At 40.3% G+C, this 17,251-nt stretch overlaps 1 protein-coding gene across 2 annotated transcripts in view; it reads left to right on the top strand.

Moving 5' to 3' along the window:
• The window catches only part of MYH10 (myosin heavy chain 10), a 139,781-nt gene that overhangs the window by 43,732 nt on the left and 78,798 nt on the right, over positions 1 to 17,251 (top strand). For both annotated transcript variants that reach the window (XM_079799283.1, XM_079799284.1), the window contains exons 5-6: positions 6,620 to 6,722; positions 13,947 to 14,039. In XM_079799283.1, the coding sequence (XP_079655409.1) occupies positions 6,620 to 6,722; positions 13,947 to 14,039 (196 nt within the window). The remainder of the gene's footprint in view (positions 1 to 6,619; positions 6,723 to 13,946; positions 14,040 to 17,251) is intronic.

The raw sequence follows: 17,251 nt of genomic DNA, 5'->3' as shown, positions 1-17,251 counted from the left end.
ATCCCTCAAGGGGTCCCAGATTGGAAAGGGTGCAGGCTGGGCTGAGGGACACCCCCACCCACCACCACCACCACCCCCCGTTCACGAATTTCGTGCACCGGGCCTCTAGTTTAAATATAATGCAACAATTGTAAAACAATGGTTACTTCAGCATTCTATCAGGATGTGACAATAGATTTTTTTTTGTTAAGGAATTTTATCTATCATATACAAGTATTACACTAAATGGTGATGACCAACCCAACCTGGATTTAGAACAGTTGATTCTTGCTATGAGAAACATGCCTTAACCCTTTGCACTCGCTTGCTTTTTCTCGATTCCTGCTACCGATGCTAACCGTGTCGAGTCACACTCGACATCCGAGTGCAAAAGGTTAAAAATGTTAAGATAATCGATTCAATAGAATTGATTAAATAGCTAAGGCAACCTAGAAATAGGCCCTATAAATGTAGGTCAACTGATCTTTGACAAGGGATCACAGGCAACGGAGCAAAGGTAGTCACTTTAACAAATGGTGCAAGAACAATAACAAAAAGTGAGTTTAGACCCAGATCTTACACCCTTCACAAAAATAAGCTCAAAGTGGATCATAGACCTAAATGTAAAAGACAGAACTATAAAACGCCTAGAAGGTAACATAGGACAAAACCTAGATGCCTTTTTACATACAATACCAAAGACATGATCCGGGAAAGAAATAATTGATAAGCTGGACTTCATTAAAATTAAAAACTGCTCTGCCAAAGACATTGGCAAGACAATGAGAAGGTAAGCCACAGATTGGGAGAAAATGCGTGCAAAAGATAACATCTTATAAAAGACTGTTATCCAAATGTCCAAAGAACTCTTAAAATTCAACAGTCAGACTCCTCACCAAAGAAGATATATAGATGGCAAAAGAGCATCTGAGGAGTTGTTTCACATCCTGTATCATCATCACAACACACCTACTAGAGCAGATGAAATCTGAAACATTGGCAACAAGTACTGGTGAGGCTGGAGCAACAGGAACTCAATTGTGTTATAAACCTAAAACTGCTATTTAAAAAATATAAGTCTTAAAAAAAAAAAGCAAGGCAACAGTGTGGTGTAGTTGAAATGTTATGTTGTCAGATAGGAATCTGGAATTCTTTCTTGTCCCAGCTCTACCATGAACTAGCTCTGTGACCTAGGCCAGACAGCCACCCTTTTTAGACCTCAATTTGCTTTTCTAGGACTCTGTTAGCTGTCTTCAAGTTTCAACTATAGGAATTTTTAGGTTATTGTAGCTGTGTCTTACTTGGGGGGGGGGCGGGGGGGGGGAGAGTATGCAAATCAACTTGGAATTCTAAGTTTAAAATGTTCTAGGCAAATCTGCCAAGGAACTGACTTTGCAAATATCTCCATTAATCTTTGCAACTCCCCTGTTAAATTTACATGTGTGATGGAAAACTTGAACACAAGCCTCTTTTTTTAAAAAAGTCTTTATTTTTGAAAGTATTACATATGTTCCCTTTCTTCCCCCATTGATCTCTTCTAGCCCGCCCCTGCCCCCAGCCCCAGCCAAGCCTACCTTGACCATAAAATTTCTGCTCTTCCTAGTAGACTACTTTCTAACAGTTTTGAAACTATAAGAAATTGACTAATGTTTTATATATATATTAATACTAGAGGCCCGATGCACGAAATTCGTGCAAGAGTAGGCCTTCCTTCCCCTGGCTGCTGGCACCAGCTTCCCTCTGGCACCCCGGACCCAGACTTCCCTTGCAGCCCCAGCTTTGTCCGGAAGATCATCCGGAAGGACGTCCAGTCTAATTAGCATATTATACTTTTATTGTTACAGATTGAATAATATATATATTGTTTTTCAAATTGAGATCATCTAAAGCAAGAACTTCAGGCAAGGGATGTTTTTGAAGCTAGACTGAATTGAATGTTATAAATAGCCAGTGAGAATAAAAACAGAACTAGTGAAGATCTGGGAAGGGGGTTTCTCATTGAGGAAACACCCCTAGTCTAGAGGGAATCCGAGGAAGATTCTGGAACTGATCATTTATTAATGATCTCCTTTACTGCTTCCTCCCACTCTTGGTTTTTAAGCTTTTGTTTTGAATTGCACATCCTTTTGAGGAACCAGAGAAAGCCATAGACCTTTCTAGAAAACACAAATACCTTCAGATTAGAAATTCCTGATCTTTTATGTCCGGAAGCACTGCAGCAGACACAGGGCACCCCACCCAGCAGGCTCCTTGTTTTGTTCTGTTAACCTTGCCCTTGAAGCAGGAGACCAGCACAGAAACAAGCAGTCACTCACAGCATAGAACTCCTGGGTCAGCAGACCGTGTGTTGTTGGTGGAAATGAGGTCAGATTCCCTTTGTCCTCCTTCTCTTTGAGATCTCGTCCTGTTGTTCTCCTCTCAGAATTCTTCTCATTTTCTTCAAGAGAAGTCTGCTGAGCTATCTGCTTGGCTCCCTTTGCCTGTGACTTTTGTTCAAGCGGCTTTATTTTCTTTGCTTCCATATGGGACAGATGTGCCATTGCCCTTTTAAAAAAACTTTTCCAATAATTGTATTCCTTTGATCCTCCATCTCTCATATTCAAATCAAAGGCTTTTATAAAACTTCTGTTAATATATTTATCATCATCATTATTGATCATCATAGCTATTGCTACCACTACAGCCATTTATTGAGAGACTTTGGCCAGGTGCAGTGCTAGGCTCCTACATGCATTCTCTCAGTCCTAGGAAATAACTATCTCTTTTTAAAGCAGATAAACTGAGGGTCAAAGAGCTCAGTAACTTGCCCGAAGCCCCATAGCCAGGAAGTGGTAGGTGGGATTTGAATCCACTTTGACACCAGAGCCACATTCTTACACTATCGATTCAGGGAGTAATTTAGAGTTTATTCATTCAAATGACCTCTTGTATGATGGATGAACCGTTTCAGGGCCAGTAACGGTAATGACTGTTGAATGCTAATCATGTGCATTAGATGGACGGTACTTTTTCTTCACAACCACCTTACACAGCAGAGGCTGTTGTCCCCTGTTAAGGTGGAGGATGTAAGGCTCATCATCTCCCCCTCTTGGTAACTCAGCAGGCAAGTGTTGAATACACCCAACTTTGAAACATTTTTTACAGCAAAGTTACCTTAAACTGAAGTGTGTGAAATGTAGCAGAGTTCATAAACGGTTGCGTTTATGCTAATAAACAGCCCAGGAAGTGTGATGGGAGGGGGAGAGTGCTTTAAGAACAAACTGAAGCATGTCCAGGTGAGAGGGGTTCACTGAGAAACCAGAGGCAAACGGAGCTGAAAAGCCCAGTCATAACTGTACGAGTCATCGGTCAAATGAGAGGCTCATTGCTCAGCATAATAAACATTATGTTTGAAACCGACAGCCAACATGATTAACCTTGAAACACTAAGTATGTTGAGTAAAGTTAAGAACAAAACAGAGAACACCTCTACCATAGCTACTAAGAAATTGTACTTGAGTAAAACCCACATTCTTTCCCCTGACTCCTGGGTGCATACATCCACCCTGTTCCTACATCATCAGTGTCTCCTGCTGTTCTCCACCTTGCTGGTTAGTTACATCAAATCCTACACACGGGCTGCTGGTTCCTAGAATATACCAAGCTTTTTCCTGCTTTGAGGCTTTTAATAAAAAACAAAAACATTTTTATTGCTTTCAGAGAGGAAGGGAGAGTGAGAGATAGAAACATCATTGATGAGACAGAATCATAAATCGGCTGCCTCCTGCAGACCCCCTACTGAGAATCAAGCCCGAAACCCTGGCATGTGCCCTGACCGGGAATCAAACTGTGACCTCCTGGTTCATAGATTGATCCTCAACCACGGAGCCACGCCATCCCGGCAGGGCTTTTGTGTTTGTCTTTCCATCTGCCTGAGCACTCTGCCCCCAGCTCTTCACTTGCTAGTTCCAGCTCATCTTTCAGGAAGCTCTTCCCGGATCCTCAGCCTTTGTAGCATTCCTCACATCCTGTAATCATCTTATTTTTCTTGTTTATTTTCTCTCTCTTCTCCTAAACTTGAGCTCCATAAGGACATGCATTTTTTTCACAGCTACATCTCTAGCACTGAGAAGAATGCCCTACACATAGAAGTCGACTTGTAAATATTTGTGGAATGAATGAATGAAAATTATTACCTTCCTATGTACCAGTGATAGCCAGGTAGAAAATAGAATGGTGATGAAAGGACATTAATGACAGGAACAAAAAATATTTTTAAAGAGCCTAGGAGTAAACTTAACAAAACATGCATAGGACCTGTATTCAACAGCACTTACTATGCTAGGCACTATGATTTTAAAGATGAATAAGACAAATGGTCCTTGCTTGTTATGAACTTAGAAAAATAATTACCTGAGAGACAGAGATGAAAACATCATTTCTTCTAAAAATAGCATATATATTAATATTATTATTTAATTCAAAATTCCACCTGTTTATTTGTGGAAGCAGGAGATGGGGAGGCATAGCAGAACAAATTATTTGAAGTTTATCTGACAGAACAAACCCCAGAGACGACTTGGTTTGTGTGTTTTTTTAAGAAGGAAAATTATGTGTACTTTGATTAGTCATATTTCAAAACGACTGCAATATGGTACCGGCTTTGGAATAAGCCATATGTATAAGAAGTGAGTATAAGATAAAGATAATATTTCATATCACTGGAGAATTAATGTTTTGTGAACCATTGATATTGGGATGTAGGTTGAGTCATTTGGGGGGGGAATTGGTTTAAATCTTTACCTCCAACCATAAATTATTTTTTCAGGTTGATTAAAGATTTAGTTATAAAAACTGAAACCATCAGACTTCTGGAAGAAAATACAGATGGATTTAATATAGATAATTAAAAATGAGAATACAACACGGCTGGTGTTGCTCAGTGGTTGAGCATCAACCCATGAACCAGGAGGTCACGGTTTGATTCCCGATGAGGGCACATGCCCAGGTTGCAGGCTCCATCCCCAGTGGGAGGTGTACAGGAGGCAGCCAATCAGTGATTCTCTCTTATCATTGATGTTTCTCTTTCTGCTTTACTGCTTCTCTCTCTCTCTCTCTCTCTCTCTCTCTCTCTCTCTCTCTCTCTCTTACTTCCTTTCTGAAATCAAGAAAAATATAGATTTTTTTTAAATGAGAATATAGATGGACGTAATTTGGTGCAGAAAAGGCCTGTACTGTGACTACAGGCAGAAAGAAACCTTACAAGAAAGTTAATAAATTTGAGTACCTAAGATTTAAAACTCCTACATGGCAAAACAAAGAAGGGGATGAATTTTAATATAACAACAATGGTGATTAATATATTCTCATAAAATAATAAGTAATATCTAGAATTACTGAATCTTGGAGCTAGAAAGGATCTAATCCAATTCCTACACTTTACAGATGGTGATGCTGATGCCCAGAAAAGATAATTGCCTTATTCAAAGCCATACAGCTAGTTGGTCACCCCCTCTGCGGTTGAGATTGTGGGTATCTGGGTACAGAGAGTTAAGAAGATAATGCAACCAGTAAACCTCCTGAAAAATTTAAGTTGTGGATAGTTCATAGTACAGCCAAGAATGGGTCAAGGTTTGTTGGAAAAAAAATAGATTTTTCATGCCTTAGATAAAACAGGATTCTTAGTTGGCAATGTGTCAAATAACATTTTTGAGTTTGGTTTTTTAAAAATAACCTAATTACTAGTATATATTAAATTTTACATTTTTGTTTAAATTGAGATTTTGATTGTCAAGGTAGGTTTGCTTTGATTATGTCCTAGGGAGCCTTAAACATTTGAGCAGAGAGACCCCAGTTCAGATGTCACTGCATGCTAGCAACTTTTACCTGACTTTCAAGCTCAGCACTGAGTAGAAATAAGCAGAATGTGCCAGCCTTGTTTGAACATATAAATCATATAAAGTGATGGCATTTGTCCCACCTCCTTCATAACAAAAAATCATAGTATTCATTCACTTTCTCTACAAATTGTGTATCAACACTACACAAGGCTATGTAGATTTAAAAGAAGCAACACAAATAAACACAAGTAAACAAATGCATGGAACCGTGGCCCTTGCCACACGCGTCCAGCGTGGGAGGCAGCAGTGTCTGAAGGTGTGAGCTGAGAGGTGCTGTGTGCTGGTACCGGGGGAGGACCATCATTCGCCTGCGATGAGGGATGAGCCCAGAAAGCTTTGGCTGGTTTAGGAGACGAATGTCAGTAATCAGTGGGCACCCCTGAGTCCCCTCAGTTCCTTCAGGTTAAATTACCTTCCTTTCATTGTTTTAAGAATCGCATCTCCTGTGCTGGGTATGTTTCTGGTGCTAAGGAATTTCTTCACAAGCATTCTCACAAATTTCACTTCCATGCCAGAACCCTCGTGCCAAGAACAAAAAGTGCTGTGAGCATTTTCCTGTGGCCCCTTACCAAAAAAGATTTGGGTTCATTTAATACCATTTAAAAACAATAATTTTCTAACTACTGCTGATAGGCTCTTTCCTCTACTTATCTTCTTTTTATTTTCTAATTCTTGTTTCCGCTCAGCTTCACTTGTTGAGTGTAATTTTGGAATGTGTGCTGTGCTTCCTTCAAGGCGGCCTGTGTTACTGTCTCTTCCAGGGGCGAGTCGGGTGCCGGGAAGACGGAGAACACCAAGAAGGTCATCCAGTACCTTGCTCACGTCGCTTCTTCACACAAAGGCCGAAAGGACCATAATATTCCTGTAAGTTCCTGCTCGGTGGCTGTTGTTTTAAACCTTAGGTTTATTCTTCCATAATTTCAGAACCACTGAGGAAGCGGGTCTACCCAGTGTGCTGCTCTCTGACAGCTCCCTTGTCCCCCCACCCGACCCAACAACTCTCTCCTTCACTTAAAAGGAAGCCGATGATCAGGAAATGGCTGTCAACTAGTCATTCTAATGGGAAACTGGAATCATGGCTGTGGCTTGAAGCCTCATTTCTTGCAAAGATTTGGTGAGAATAGTTAAAAATCGATGAGCAGTGCCTATGAAGACTTATTTTTCCACCAAAAGAAGAGCCGCAGATATTTTAGGCAGTTCTTTCTGAACTTCGCAGAGCAGCCGGTTGCTACTGCCCACAGCAGCTTGAGGGGAGGCTAGAAATTTGGGAAGAAATGGAGATAGAAAAGGGGTAAGGATGTAAATGTCCTCCATCCTTAATTTGTAGATAGCAAAACTGTTCGTTAATGTGGCCTGAAAGAATGCCAGCCACCCCAGCCCTCCCAGTTCTAACTGCGGGACTGGGCGCTTGGAGGGGAGAACCACTCTTGCTAACGTTTGCATTTGTCTGTTTGTAACGAGCAGCAGGAATCGCCTAAACCCGTGAAACACCAGGCAAGTGCTTTTCTTTATGCTTCTTAGTCTTGAGTGTTCGCACTAATTTTTGTCTTTAGATTGAGTTTCTACTAGAAACAAATACCGTTAGTTCTGAGTGAAATCTATTATGAAGAACATTTTGATTTTGAAAATTGGTTGCTTAGAGGCTTGTTCTTTTCATCAGAAGCAGCATGCCGTTTTGCTTTAAATTTGTTTTCTAGATGAACTTTAGTAATTACGCTTTTATCATGACATTGAATCGCACATTTATGAAGCCTAGAACCTTAGGGTTTCATATGCCAAGTACTAGGTGGAATTATATTAATGCTTCTTAAACACATGGAGGCCTGGCCTTGTGCCGTATATTACATTTTGAACCTGGGGCTGCAACTTTAAAGGGTGGTACCTTTTGGGTTAACAAATTTCAAATCTGTTAAAATTTTATGGCCGTATGTGTTTTAACCTAAAGGTCTACTTATATTTTATAAAATTAGAATTTTTTATCTGTGGCATGTCCTGGCGGAGTGTTGATCTTCCCAGCTATCAGATGCCACCTCTTTAGCTCCACAGAGCAGAGCAGTGAACACACTGCCACTGGAGCACTTGCTGCCCCGGGGATGAGGGGAGGGCAGAGCCGAGCCAGTGCCTCAGGCAGGATGGGACATCCATCCTCAGTCGTAACCCTTCCTAGCATGGGAATGGTCTTGATTTGTCTGTCTCCCACAAACATAATGCTACAAAGCTAATATACAGCAAGAAAGGGTATCGAGTTATGGAAATCAACTATTTCTATAAAGAAACTGTCACAAGTTTCTATTCTAAATAGGATAGAATAGAAATAAAGGAATAGTCACAGGTACTGAGATTTTCAGATGTCTTCCTTAAAATTGTAAGAAATTCTCACATCCCAAAGCTGTACTATACCTCTGAAGGCCTATGGTGTCCTTCAGCTCTTTTAGCTGCAGACCAGAGCATTCAGACAAATTGGAGGGTTAATGAAATAATCATCATCCTATAGGATACTTAAAGAAGGAGCCACTAGACCAGAAACCAGCTTTTGTCCTTTTAATGGGTACTTGGGTCCCTACTCAAATGAAGTACAGATTTAGGTTTGCCAGCCCTCTATGGGAAACATAAGTCATTGTTTTTTGCATTTTGTTTCGATGTCATTTTAAACTACCGAGTGGATCCCTGTTGTATGTGAGTAGCATGCCTCCCCCTAGATTTTACTTTGGGTCAATCAATCCCTGGGTAGCAAGTTCTCCCAAAGAAGGCAACCGCTTCTCTAGGCCGCGCTTCGCTGTCGTTGATTTGCATGTCTTCCTGCATGGATTTCCTGTGCACAGCATCATCAAGGCCGCTTTTCCCAAGTTTATTTCATAGTAGTCTAGTCAAGGAGCAGCTATGATTATGTTTTTAGAAACATGAGAACACTGGTTCTCTATTAATTTTTCTTCCCCAGGACACTTAAGGGATATGAGCTACTCATGAGTAGTAAGGAATGGGTACAGCCTGGAGAGGGTCCTAGCCAGTAATTACTTCTCTGTCCACACTCCCTTCCCCCTCCTGGGTGCCCCTATTCGTGATTTCCATTCCCCATTTTGAGGGTGACTGCCGTAAAGTAACTATTATAATGTTGAAAGTCTATACTTCGCAAGTCAGTGTTTCTTTTGGCTTGATATCACTGGTTTGTTAATTTACATTGATGAACTTCATAGGCAAAACTGACTCAGGTTCCCAGGAACCATTTGTATAAATTTCTAGCATTTTATTATTAGTACGATTTCTAGGCTCCTGATTTTGTGAGTCTATTATTGTTTGTCTATTTGCTTATTAAAAATCAGCTTTATTTATTGAGGTTTAATTCATGTACCATAACATTCACTCATTTAAAGTATCCTGTCCAGTTTTTTAAAGGATATGTAATTATCACTGCAGTTAATTTTAGAACATTTTCATCACACCAAAATGAAGCTCCGTACCTATTCGGAGTCACCTTCCATTTCCTCCCAGCCCCTGGAAAGCACTAAAATATTTTGTCTCAAAGAATTTGCCTTTTCTGGATATTTTATATGAATGGAATCATATAGTACGTGGTTCTCTGTGACTGTTCTTTCACACAGTGTTTCAAGGTTCATTCATGCTGTAGCATGTATCAGTATTCGAGTCCTTTTTATGGCTGAATAAAATTCCGTTATATTAAATATGTCGCATTTCGTTAATCCGTTCATCAGTTGATGGACATTTGGGTTGTTTCCATTTGGGGGCCATTGTGAATAATGCTGCACTGAGCATTTGCATACAAGTTTTGTGTGGACATAGATTTTCAGTTCTCTTGGGTGTATGCCTAGGAGTGGAATTGGTGAGTTGTGGTAACTTTCTGTTTAACATTTTGAGGAATTGCCAAACTATTTTTCAAAGCGACTGGACCATTTTTGGTACATTTTCACCAGCAGTTTAGGAGGGTGCCAGTTTCTCTATCCTCACCAGCACTCTCATTGTCTTTATTGTAGCCATTGTGGCAGTGCAGTGATCTGTACTTTTTATATGTGCCCTTGAAACTTACGGAAACATGAACAAATACATGACATCAATTTTTAAAATTTAGCTCACAATATTTAAGTAAACGTTAAATAAACATTTACCTATAAACTTTTTGGCTTTGCCCCCCAGCCAACTGAAAGTAGTTTCCGCACCCTCTTCCCTCGTCATCGGTCGCTGTCACAGGCCTCAGAGCCTGCACGGTGTTCAGTGCCACACCAGAGGCCGAGCTCAGCACAGTTTCCGAGAAGGTTTAAAAACAACCAGTTTCTAAAACTTGACCGACCATTCCCTAAGAGTGATCCATCAAGCCCGCTCACCTGCCCCAAAGCCAGGCAGCAGCTCGGGCTACCATTACATTTACTGGTCTAAACGGCCTTGAACTAAGACACAAGGTGATAGCCAGCAAGTACAGAAATTAGACCTGCCAGTGTGATTAGAGTCCATTTCTCAACATTGTGACTAGTTGCTGCCACCTCGTTTCATCCCTCCTCCTGTGTTCAGTGCGACACCACGCCTTTGCCCTCTCAGCCTGCAGGTGCAGGATGGGCTCGGACTGAGTCCCCTTGATGACCGAACTGAAATTTTGAAAGGGGTATATAGTTTTTACCAATTTAAACTCATCCTCTAACATATAGCAAGTGTATATACACTATGTAATAAACAGGGTTTTCATCACCATTGGTCAATCTTTAAACCATACAATTCTAAACACTTAGAATTTTAAAAATAATTTCAATAGCTAATGTAACTGTTTTCCACATTCCCAAACGACACTTCTTCTTATATTGGATAGAAATAAGGGACACTGCCCAGCCAGTCTAGCAGAAGGGGGTAGCACTTAGTCACTGCCCGATGGTTTACAAGTGCCTTTGTCATTTGGTTGAGAGATCTTGGCACTGTTTAAATATGAAATGGCTCAACACAGAAATGATCAAATTTAGTGGTAATTTCTTAATGTAAGACCATTTTTGTATGTTTTGTGTCAAGTTTTTTTGTGATTCATTGATGAGTTTTTGAGGTCTTTGCCTGGTCTCACTGAAGCCACAAATCCATCAGGACAGAAGTAATACCACACGCTATCACTGTAGTGGCCCCAAGAGGGACACGGAAGTGCCAAGGTCTACAGCTACTTCCATGACTACAGGGACCCTTACCCAAATCTTGTCACCACCTTTAGCTCGCCACCATCCCTTCGCCAAATGCTACTAGAATGTTCTAGGATCTCTGATTATACATTTACTCAGCAAATAGTCCTGGTGCATCAGTTTGACTCGTTACTGACTGAGCTAGGTGCAGGGCAGCGGTCGGCAAACTCATTAGTCAACAGCCAAATATCAACAGTACAACAATTGAAATTTCTTTTGAGAGCCAAATTTTTTAAACTTAAACTTCTTCTAATGCCACTTCTTCAAAATAGACTCGCCCAGGCCGTGGTATTTTGTGGAAGAGCCACACTCAAGGGGTCAAAGAGCCGCGTGTGGCTCGCGAGCTGCAGTTTGCCGACCACGGGTACAGGGAATACAGTCAATTACTATAAGCCAGCGATTTTCAGCCGGTGTGCCACAAGAATGTTTAAAACATGCAATACCTGACTATAGTCGGGGGCTCTGAACTCTTTTCCCTTAGGTTATCAAATTTAAAAAGTGACAACAGCCAACAGAACAATAGTGGTCCATTGTGAATGAATCAGAATTATACTTTTTGTTGTTGTTCAGGTCAGGGAAAAAATACATGTTTTTTGGTGTACTGCAGAATTTTAGTAATTAGTTTATATGTGCCATGAGATGAAAAAGGTTGAAAATTGCTGCTACAAGCCAGCAGGAGAGAATCACACACACATGAAAGGAAAAGAATCAATAAACTTGATCCAAAGAATTCTTGTAGCCATGCCTAAGGAATATTAAAATGGAATATGCAACACTTGTATTGCCTCCCAAGTTAGGAAAACATTTTAAAGGTGGATTACTTCTTAAAGTATTTTCATTACGGTTTTACTTGGCAGAATAGTGTGCAATTTTTGAGGAACCTATTCTAATTCCTTGATCTAACAGATGTTCGGTGTTGTAAAAGGTAATACCCCACTTATGAAAAGTCGGTTTTTTCTAACAATTTCTACGTTCTGATTATACATTCTGAGTGAGGTAAAAGGATTCTAGAGCCCAAACATATTGCAGAGCCAGCATATGAGGGCTTTTGTAGGATGTTAGTTAGCCAAAGGCACACCGCTGGACGTGACCTCAGGAGAAGGGCACTCTGTTACATCACAGAATGATACAATATTTTAAAATATATTTTAATTGATTTCAGAGAGAAAGGGAAAGGGAGATAGAAACATCAATGATGAGAGAGAATCTTTGATCAGCTGCCTCCTGCATGCCCCCTTCTGGGGATCAAGCTCACACTTGGGCATGTACTCTGACCAGGAATAGAACCGTGACCTTCTGGTTCATAGATTGATGCTCAACCACTGAGCCACACCAGCCAGGCAGATACTAACATTTTTAATGATGACTCTTAGTCATTAAAATTGGCTCAGGATACCATGTTTAAGAAATTTTGTTAGCGTATAATATTTAGAAAGGTTTACATCAGAAATAAGCTGGTGTTTTGAAGTTAATAAATTAGACGATTCACGGTATAAAAAGCCTATCAGCTAATGCCAAGAACGTGTTTCAGTACTTGGTAGCATGAAATTCATGCAGCTTGGGGTTCTGACAAGGACTGGTTCCTGACTGGTCTCAGTGGGACACAATCGTAAACTGTAATTAGCACCTGTAAAAGTCTGAACAATCCAGATAAATGCTGCAGAGTAGACATATAAGGAGCATATCTCCTCACTGTGTCGTGTGCCTCAGAAAAACATCCTCACTCTTTCAGCTGAGTACAGGAGTCCATTTGGCATATATTTGTTCTGGTTTTGGATTTGATTATAGTGTAATTAGTCACATAGCAACTGACCATTAATTAACAAATCTTATGTGAGGTTCCTTCTATTCCTTTTTTCCTTAGAGAATCACATTTGCTAGTGGTTGTTTGTTGTTATTTTTTATTGATTTTTAGAGAGGAAGGAGGAGAGAGAGAGAAACATCAATGTGAGAGAGATACATCAATCGGTTGTCTCCCATACGAACCTGCAACCTAGGTATGTGCCCTGACCAGGAATCGAACCTGTGACCTTCTGGTGCATGGGATGATGCTCCAACTAACTGAGCAACACAGGTCAGGGCTGGTAGTGGTTTTTAGTCCTTTCTTTCATTAGGTCTAGAGTACTTGTGGGTATTTTAAAATATAGGGGTGAGATTTGTGTTTGGAAAAAGCAGAGTTACTAAAATCATACAATGTAATTCTGAAATTACATTCCAGGAACAAGCATCACTTTTTAGAGCTTATATGGTCAGAAATGACATCATGCTTTCTCATACAGCTTTCTATTGTGTTTCCTGATAAAACACATATTAATATGCTCACAACTTTTTGTAAAATCTGTTTTATAACCTAATTTGCATATATGAGTAAAACATATCAAAAAACCCCACATACATTATATCAAATACTCTATACTTAGTCTTTTACATTTGAGTGAGAAGTCAGTAGTATTACCAACTCTGATCATGGAGATGGATGAGGACATTGCCTGGTCTACGCTATTAAAATATTATGTGAAACCCTTGGGAAAATGGCAAGCTTTAGACCAGTAATTATAACATGTAAGTATTAATATGTTCTTAATTGATGCTAAATTTTATTTTCTGAAAACCAGTTACTTTGTTTTATTTTCAGAATTCTCTGCCTAATTTATGTGCCCTGTCCTTAAATTTGTCATCTCTGATCAATGTGACATTTTCTTCTCTATAGATGCTAACTCTTTTCCTTCTTATGACCTAGAATAAGAAGTCAACAAAGGTTGCTGATGACTAACTAAATGAAAGGACTAAGGGAAAGAGGCAGTTTTTTGTTTTATTTTTATTTTTTCCCCTGAGGACTGGAGTAAAGACACTAGATTAACACACATCTGCTTTTATTTGTGTGTATGTGTGTATACATGTGTGTATGTGTAATGTCTTTTAGGGGGAACTTGAACGGCAACTTTTGCAAGCCAATCCAATTCTGGAATCATTTGGAAATGCGAAGACTGTGAAAAATGATAACTCATCTCGTTTTGTAAGTTGAAACTTAATTCCTCAGATTTCTAGTTAAGTGTCTATTATGATTCATTTAAATACAGCACTGTATAGATTTTTGGAAGAGGCTAATCAATATAGTATAGAATAGTACTATCAATAGAAATATAATGCAGGTAACCTGTAATTTAAATTTTTCTAGTAGGCACATTTTAAAAAGCAATTGAAAAACTGTGAAATTAATTGTAATCATATATTCTACATAAATAGATAATTATATATTACTAGAGGCCCGATGCACGAAGATTCATGCAAGAATGGGCCTTCCTTACCCTGGCTGCCGGCACCGCCTTCGCTCCGGCCGGAGCCGCCTTTCCACCTTCCCACGCTGCCCAGAGGCCTGGAGCGGCTGGGGCAGTGTGGAATGCCTGCGTCCCGCCCTGCCCCCGGCCACTCGGCACCTGCATATGCAAATTAAGCCTCCATCTTTGTTGGGTTAACTTGCATACTCACTCCTGATTAGCTGGTGGGTGTTGCGAAGGTACGGTCAATTTTCATCTTACTCTTTTATTAGTGTAGATTGTATGGATATATAATTCTGTAACGTCTCTGAACTTATTTTTTTCAACTTTGATTGGGGATGATATGTAATACCTGTTAGGGGGTTGGCATGGGGACTTAAAGATGCGTGTTTGCTATTTAACACAGCACTGGGCATAATAAATGCTCAACACATAAGGTTGGTATTCAGTGTAGTAAGTTATCCTTCTCATGTCTTGCTGTTCCCATGTCATGGACTTCAGAATAAGTTGTCATTACTATTATTTCTCTTTAAAAATTCTTCTGTTCAACTTTCTTTAATTCATTAAAAGCTTTACTTTCTCCCTCAGTTGGATCAACTATAACAGTTCGCCTGAGGATATTATCCTACGTGATAGCCAAATTAGTATTAGTGTGAGGATACTGTCCTCCCCATTCCACCTGCTCAGTCAACACTTTCATGGCAGATTATCTCCAGACCCGTATTCAACAAAGTGGGCATTCCTTCAGTAAACCTTTTGCCCTGGATTATAGTCATCAAGAGTCTATAACCCTTTCACGATCATTTTGGAGAGGGTCTTCAGTTTCCGTTATATTTCTATTTCAGTGGTTAGAGTTAATTGTTTTTTCTCCCTCTTCTGATATTAGACGTGTTGTAAAAGTCAAGAAGGCCAGAATAATGAGACTTCAATTCAGTGGCTAATTTGGGGGAATCTGAAAACATTGTCACACACTGTTTTATTCTGGGAATGTAAAGTCATGGTCTGCATGTTAATTTTCTGATGACATGGTCTCTGCGCTCAGTGGAAGTGGCCTCCAAGTTTGCTAGGGCTGCCATAACAGACTGCCACCAACTGGGCGGCTGAAACCACAGAAGTTAATTGCCGCACAGTTGGAGGCTAGAATTCTGAGATGAAGGGGTTGGCAGGGTTGCTTTCGTCTGAGACCTCTCTCCTTGGCTCGTAAATGGCCATCTTCTCCATGTCTTCACATGGTCTTCCCTCTGTGTGTGTCTGTGGCCTATTTTTTCTCTTAAAAGGACACCCATCATTTTGGATTAGGACCCACCTAGTGACCTCATTTGAACTTCATTACCTCAGTAAAAACCTAATCTCCAAGTATCATCATGTTCTGAGGTACTGGGAGTTAGGACTTCAGCATATGAATTGGGGGGAGGGCACAATTTAGCCTATAACACCATCAGATATTTTAAGTACAAGAGACTTCCAAGTTATGTAGGAAATTAGGATCTATTTGCTTAGAATATTGTTTATTCCTAGTAAGAGAAAATTTGAAGAGTCACTTAATCCGCATTCACTCAGTAATTATTTTATTTGTTTTTGTACAAAGTGGGATAACAAATGTGCCTATGGCAGTAGGAAGCCCGCTGAGACTCTTGGCTATACAAGACATCTGGGGAAACTGAGCTTTGTTTGTAGAGTGTCTGTCATTCCATGGATCATCACCATTGAGCCTGAGCCACATTTAAATCTTAAGTTCTTCCTACTGAAAGCCCTGTGTTTAGTGGCTGTATCATGGCATAGAAGACACTGTGAGCTACCAACTTAGGTATGTGATCTCTGTGAAGATTTTCAAGGCCTTCTTAGTGGAAAATATTTTATTTTACCACATAAATCCAGTTACCAGTCTGTTCTGATGTTCTCCCCTAAACCACACTTTAAATTCAGGAGAAACAGTTTTGAGCCCATTTATCTTATTTTTGCTTAGAAAAGATAAATTGCTACGAATCAGTCATTTGTGTCCTTGATAAACAATGTCGTGATTCTGTTACTAAGCAGTAAGGGTTCATGTACTTGCCAGGGCTTTTGTGTTTGAGACAGATAGTACAGTTCTGTAACCCTAACCTATTGCTATGTAACAAGTTGCCCTAAAACCTAGTGACTTAAAACATTTATTATTTCAGAGTTTCTGTGTGGTGGGTGGCTCTAGCTCAGGATCTCTCATGAGGTTGTCATTAAGATGTTCTTGGCTAGAGCTGCAGTCATCTGAAGACTTGAGGCTGGGGGATCTTCTTCCAAGCTCACTGGGGTAGCTTTCGGCAGGAGGCCTCCGTTCCTCCTGGTGGTTGCTTGGAGGCCTTCATTCCCCACCTCAAAGGCCTCTCCATAGAGTTGCTTGCTCCTGACATGGCAGCTGGCATCCCCCCAGAGCAAGGGATCCAAGAAAGAGCAAGACAGAAGCCACACGGTGTTCTTTATGACCCCACCTTGGAAGTCACATTCCATCCCTGTGATATATTTTATTGGTCACACATGATGACGTATCAAAAGGTGGGGATTGTTGAACTCATCTTGGAAATTGGCTGCCACAAATTATTAATAAAATTTCTCTATTGGCATGTGTAGGTTATAATCTGTAATTTGCATTATTTTAGACCAGTGCTTCTCAATTAGGGTCCCCCCAGGGGACATTTGGTGTGTCTAGAGACAGTTTTGGTTGTTCGACTTGGGCAATGGGTAGTGGCGTGCAGCTGGCATCTGGTGGGTAGAGGCCAGGGATGCTGCTAAACACCCTGCAGTGTACAGGACAGGCAACGAATCATCCAGCCCCAGTGTCAATTATGTCGAGGTTGAGAAACGCTGCTCTAGCTTATTCCTTGCTTTTTAAAATTAATTTGCAAAGTAAATACTACTATACGTGAGTCTCATTATTTATACAATGTTTAATAATTCTGGTAGGAACTTATAAATT

The sequence above is a fragment of the Cnephaeus nilssonii genome (assembly GCF_951640355.1).
Source record: "Cnephaeus nilssonii genome assembly, chromosome: 19".
Classification (NCBI taxonomy): domain Eukaryota; kingdom Metazoa; phylum Chordata; class Mammalia; order Chiroptera; family Vespertilionidae; genus Cnephaeus; species Cnephaeus nilssonii.
This window is presented reverse-complemented; position numbering and strand designations above follow the sequence as displayed.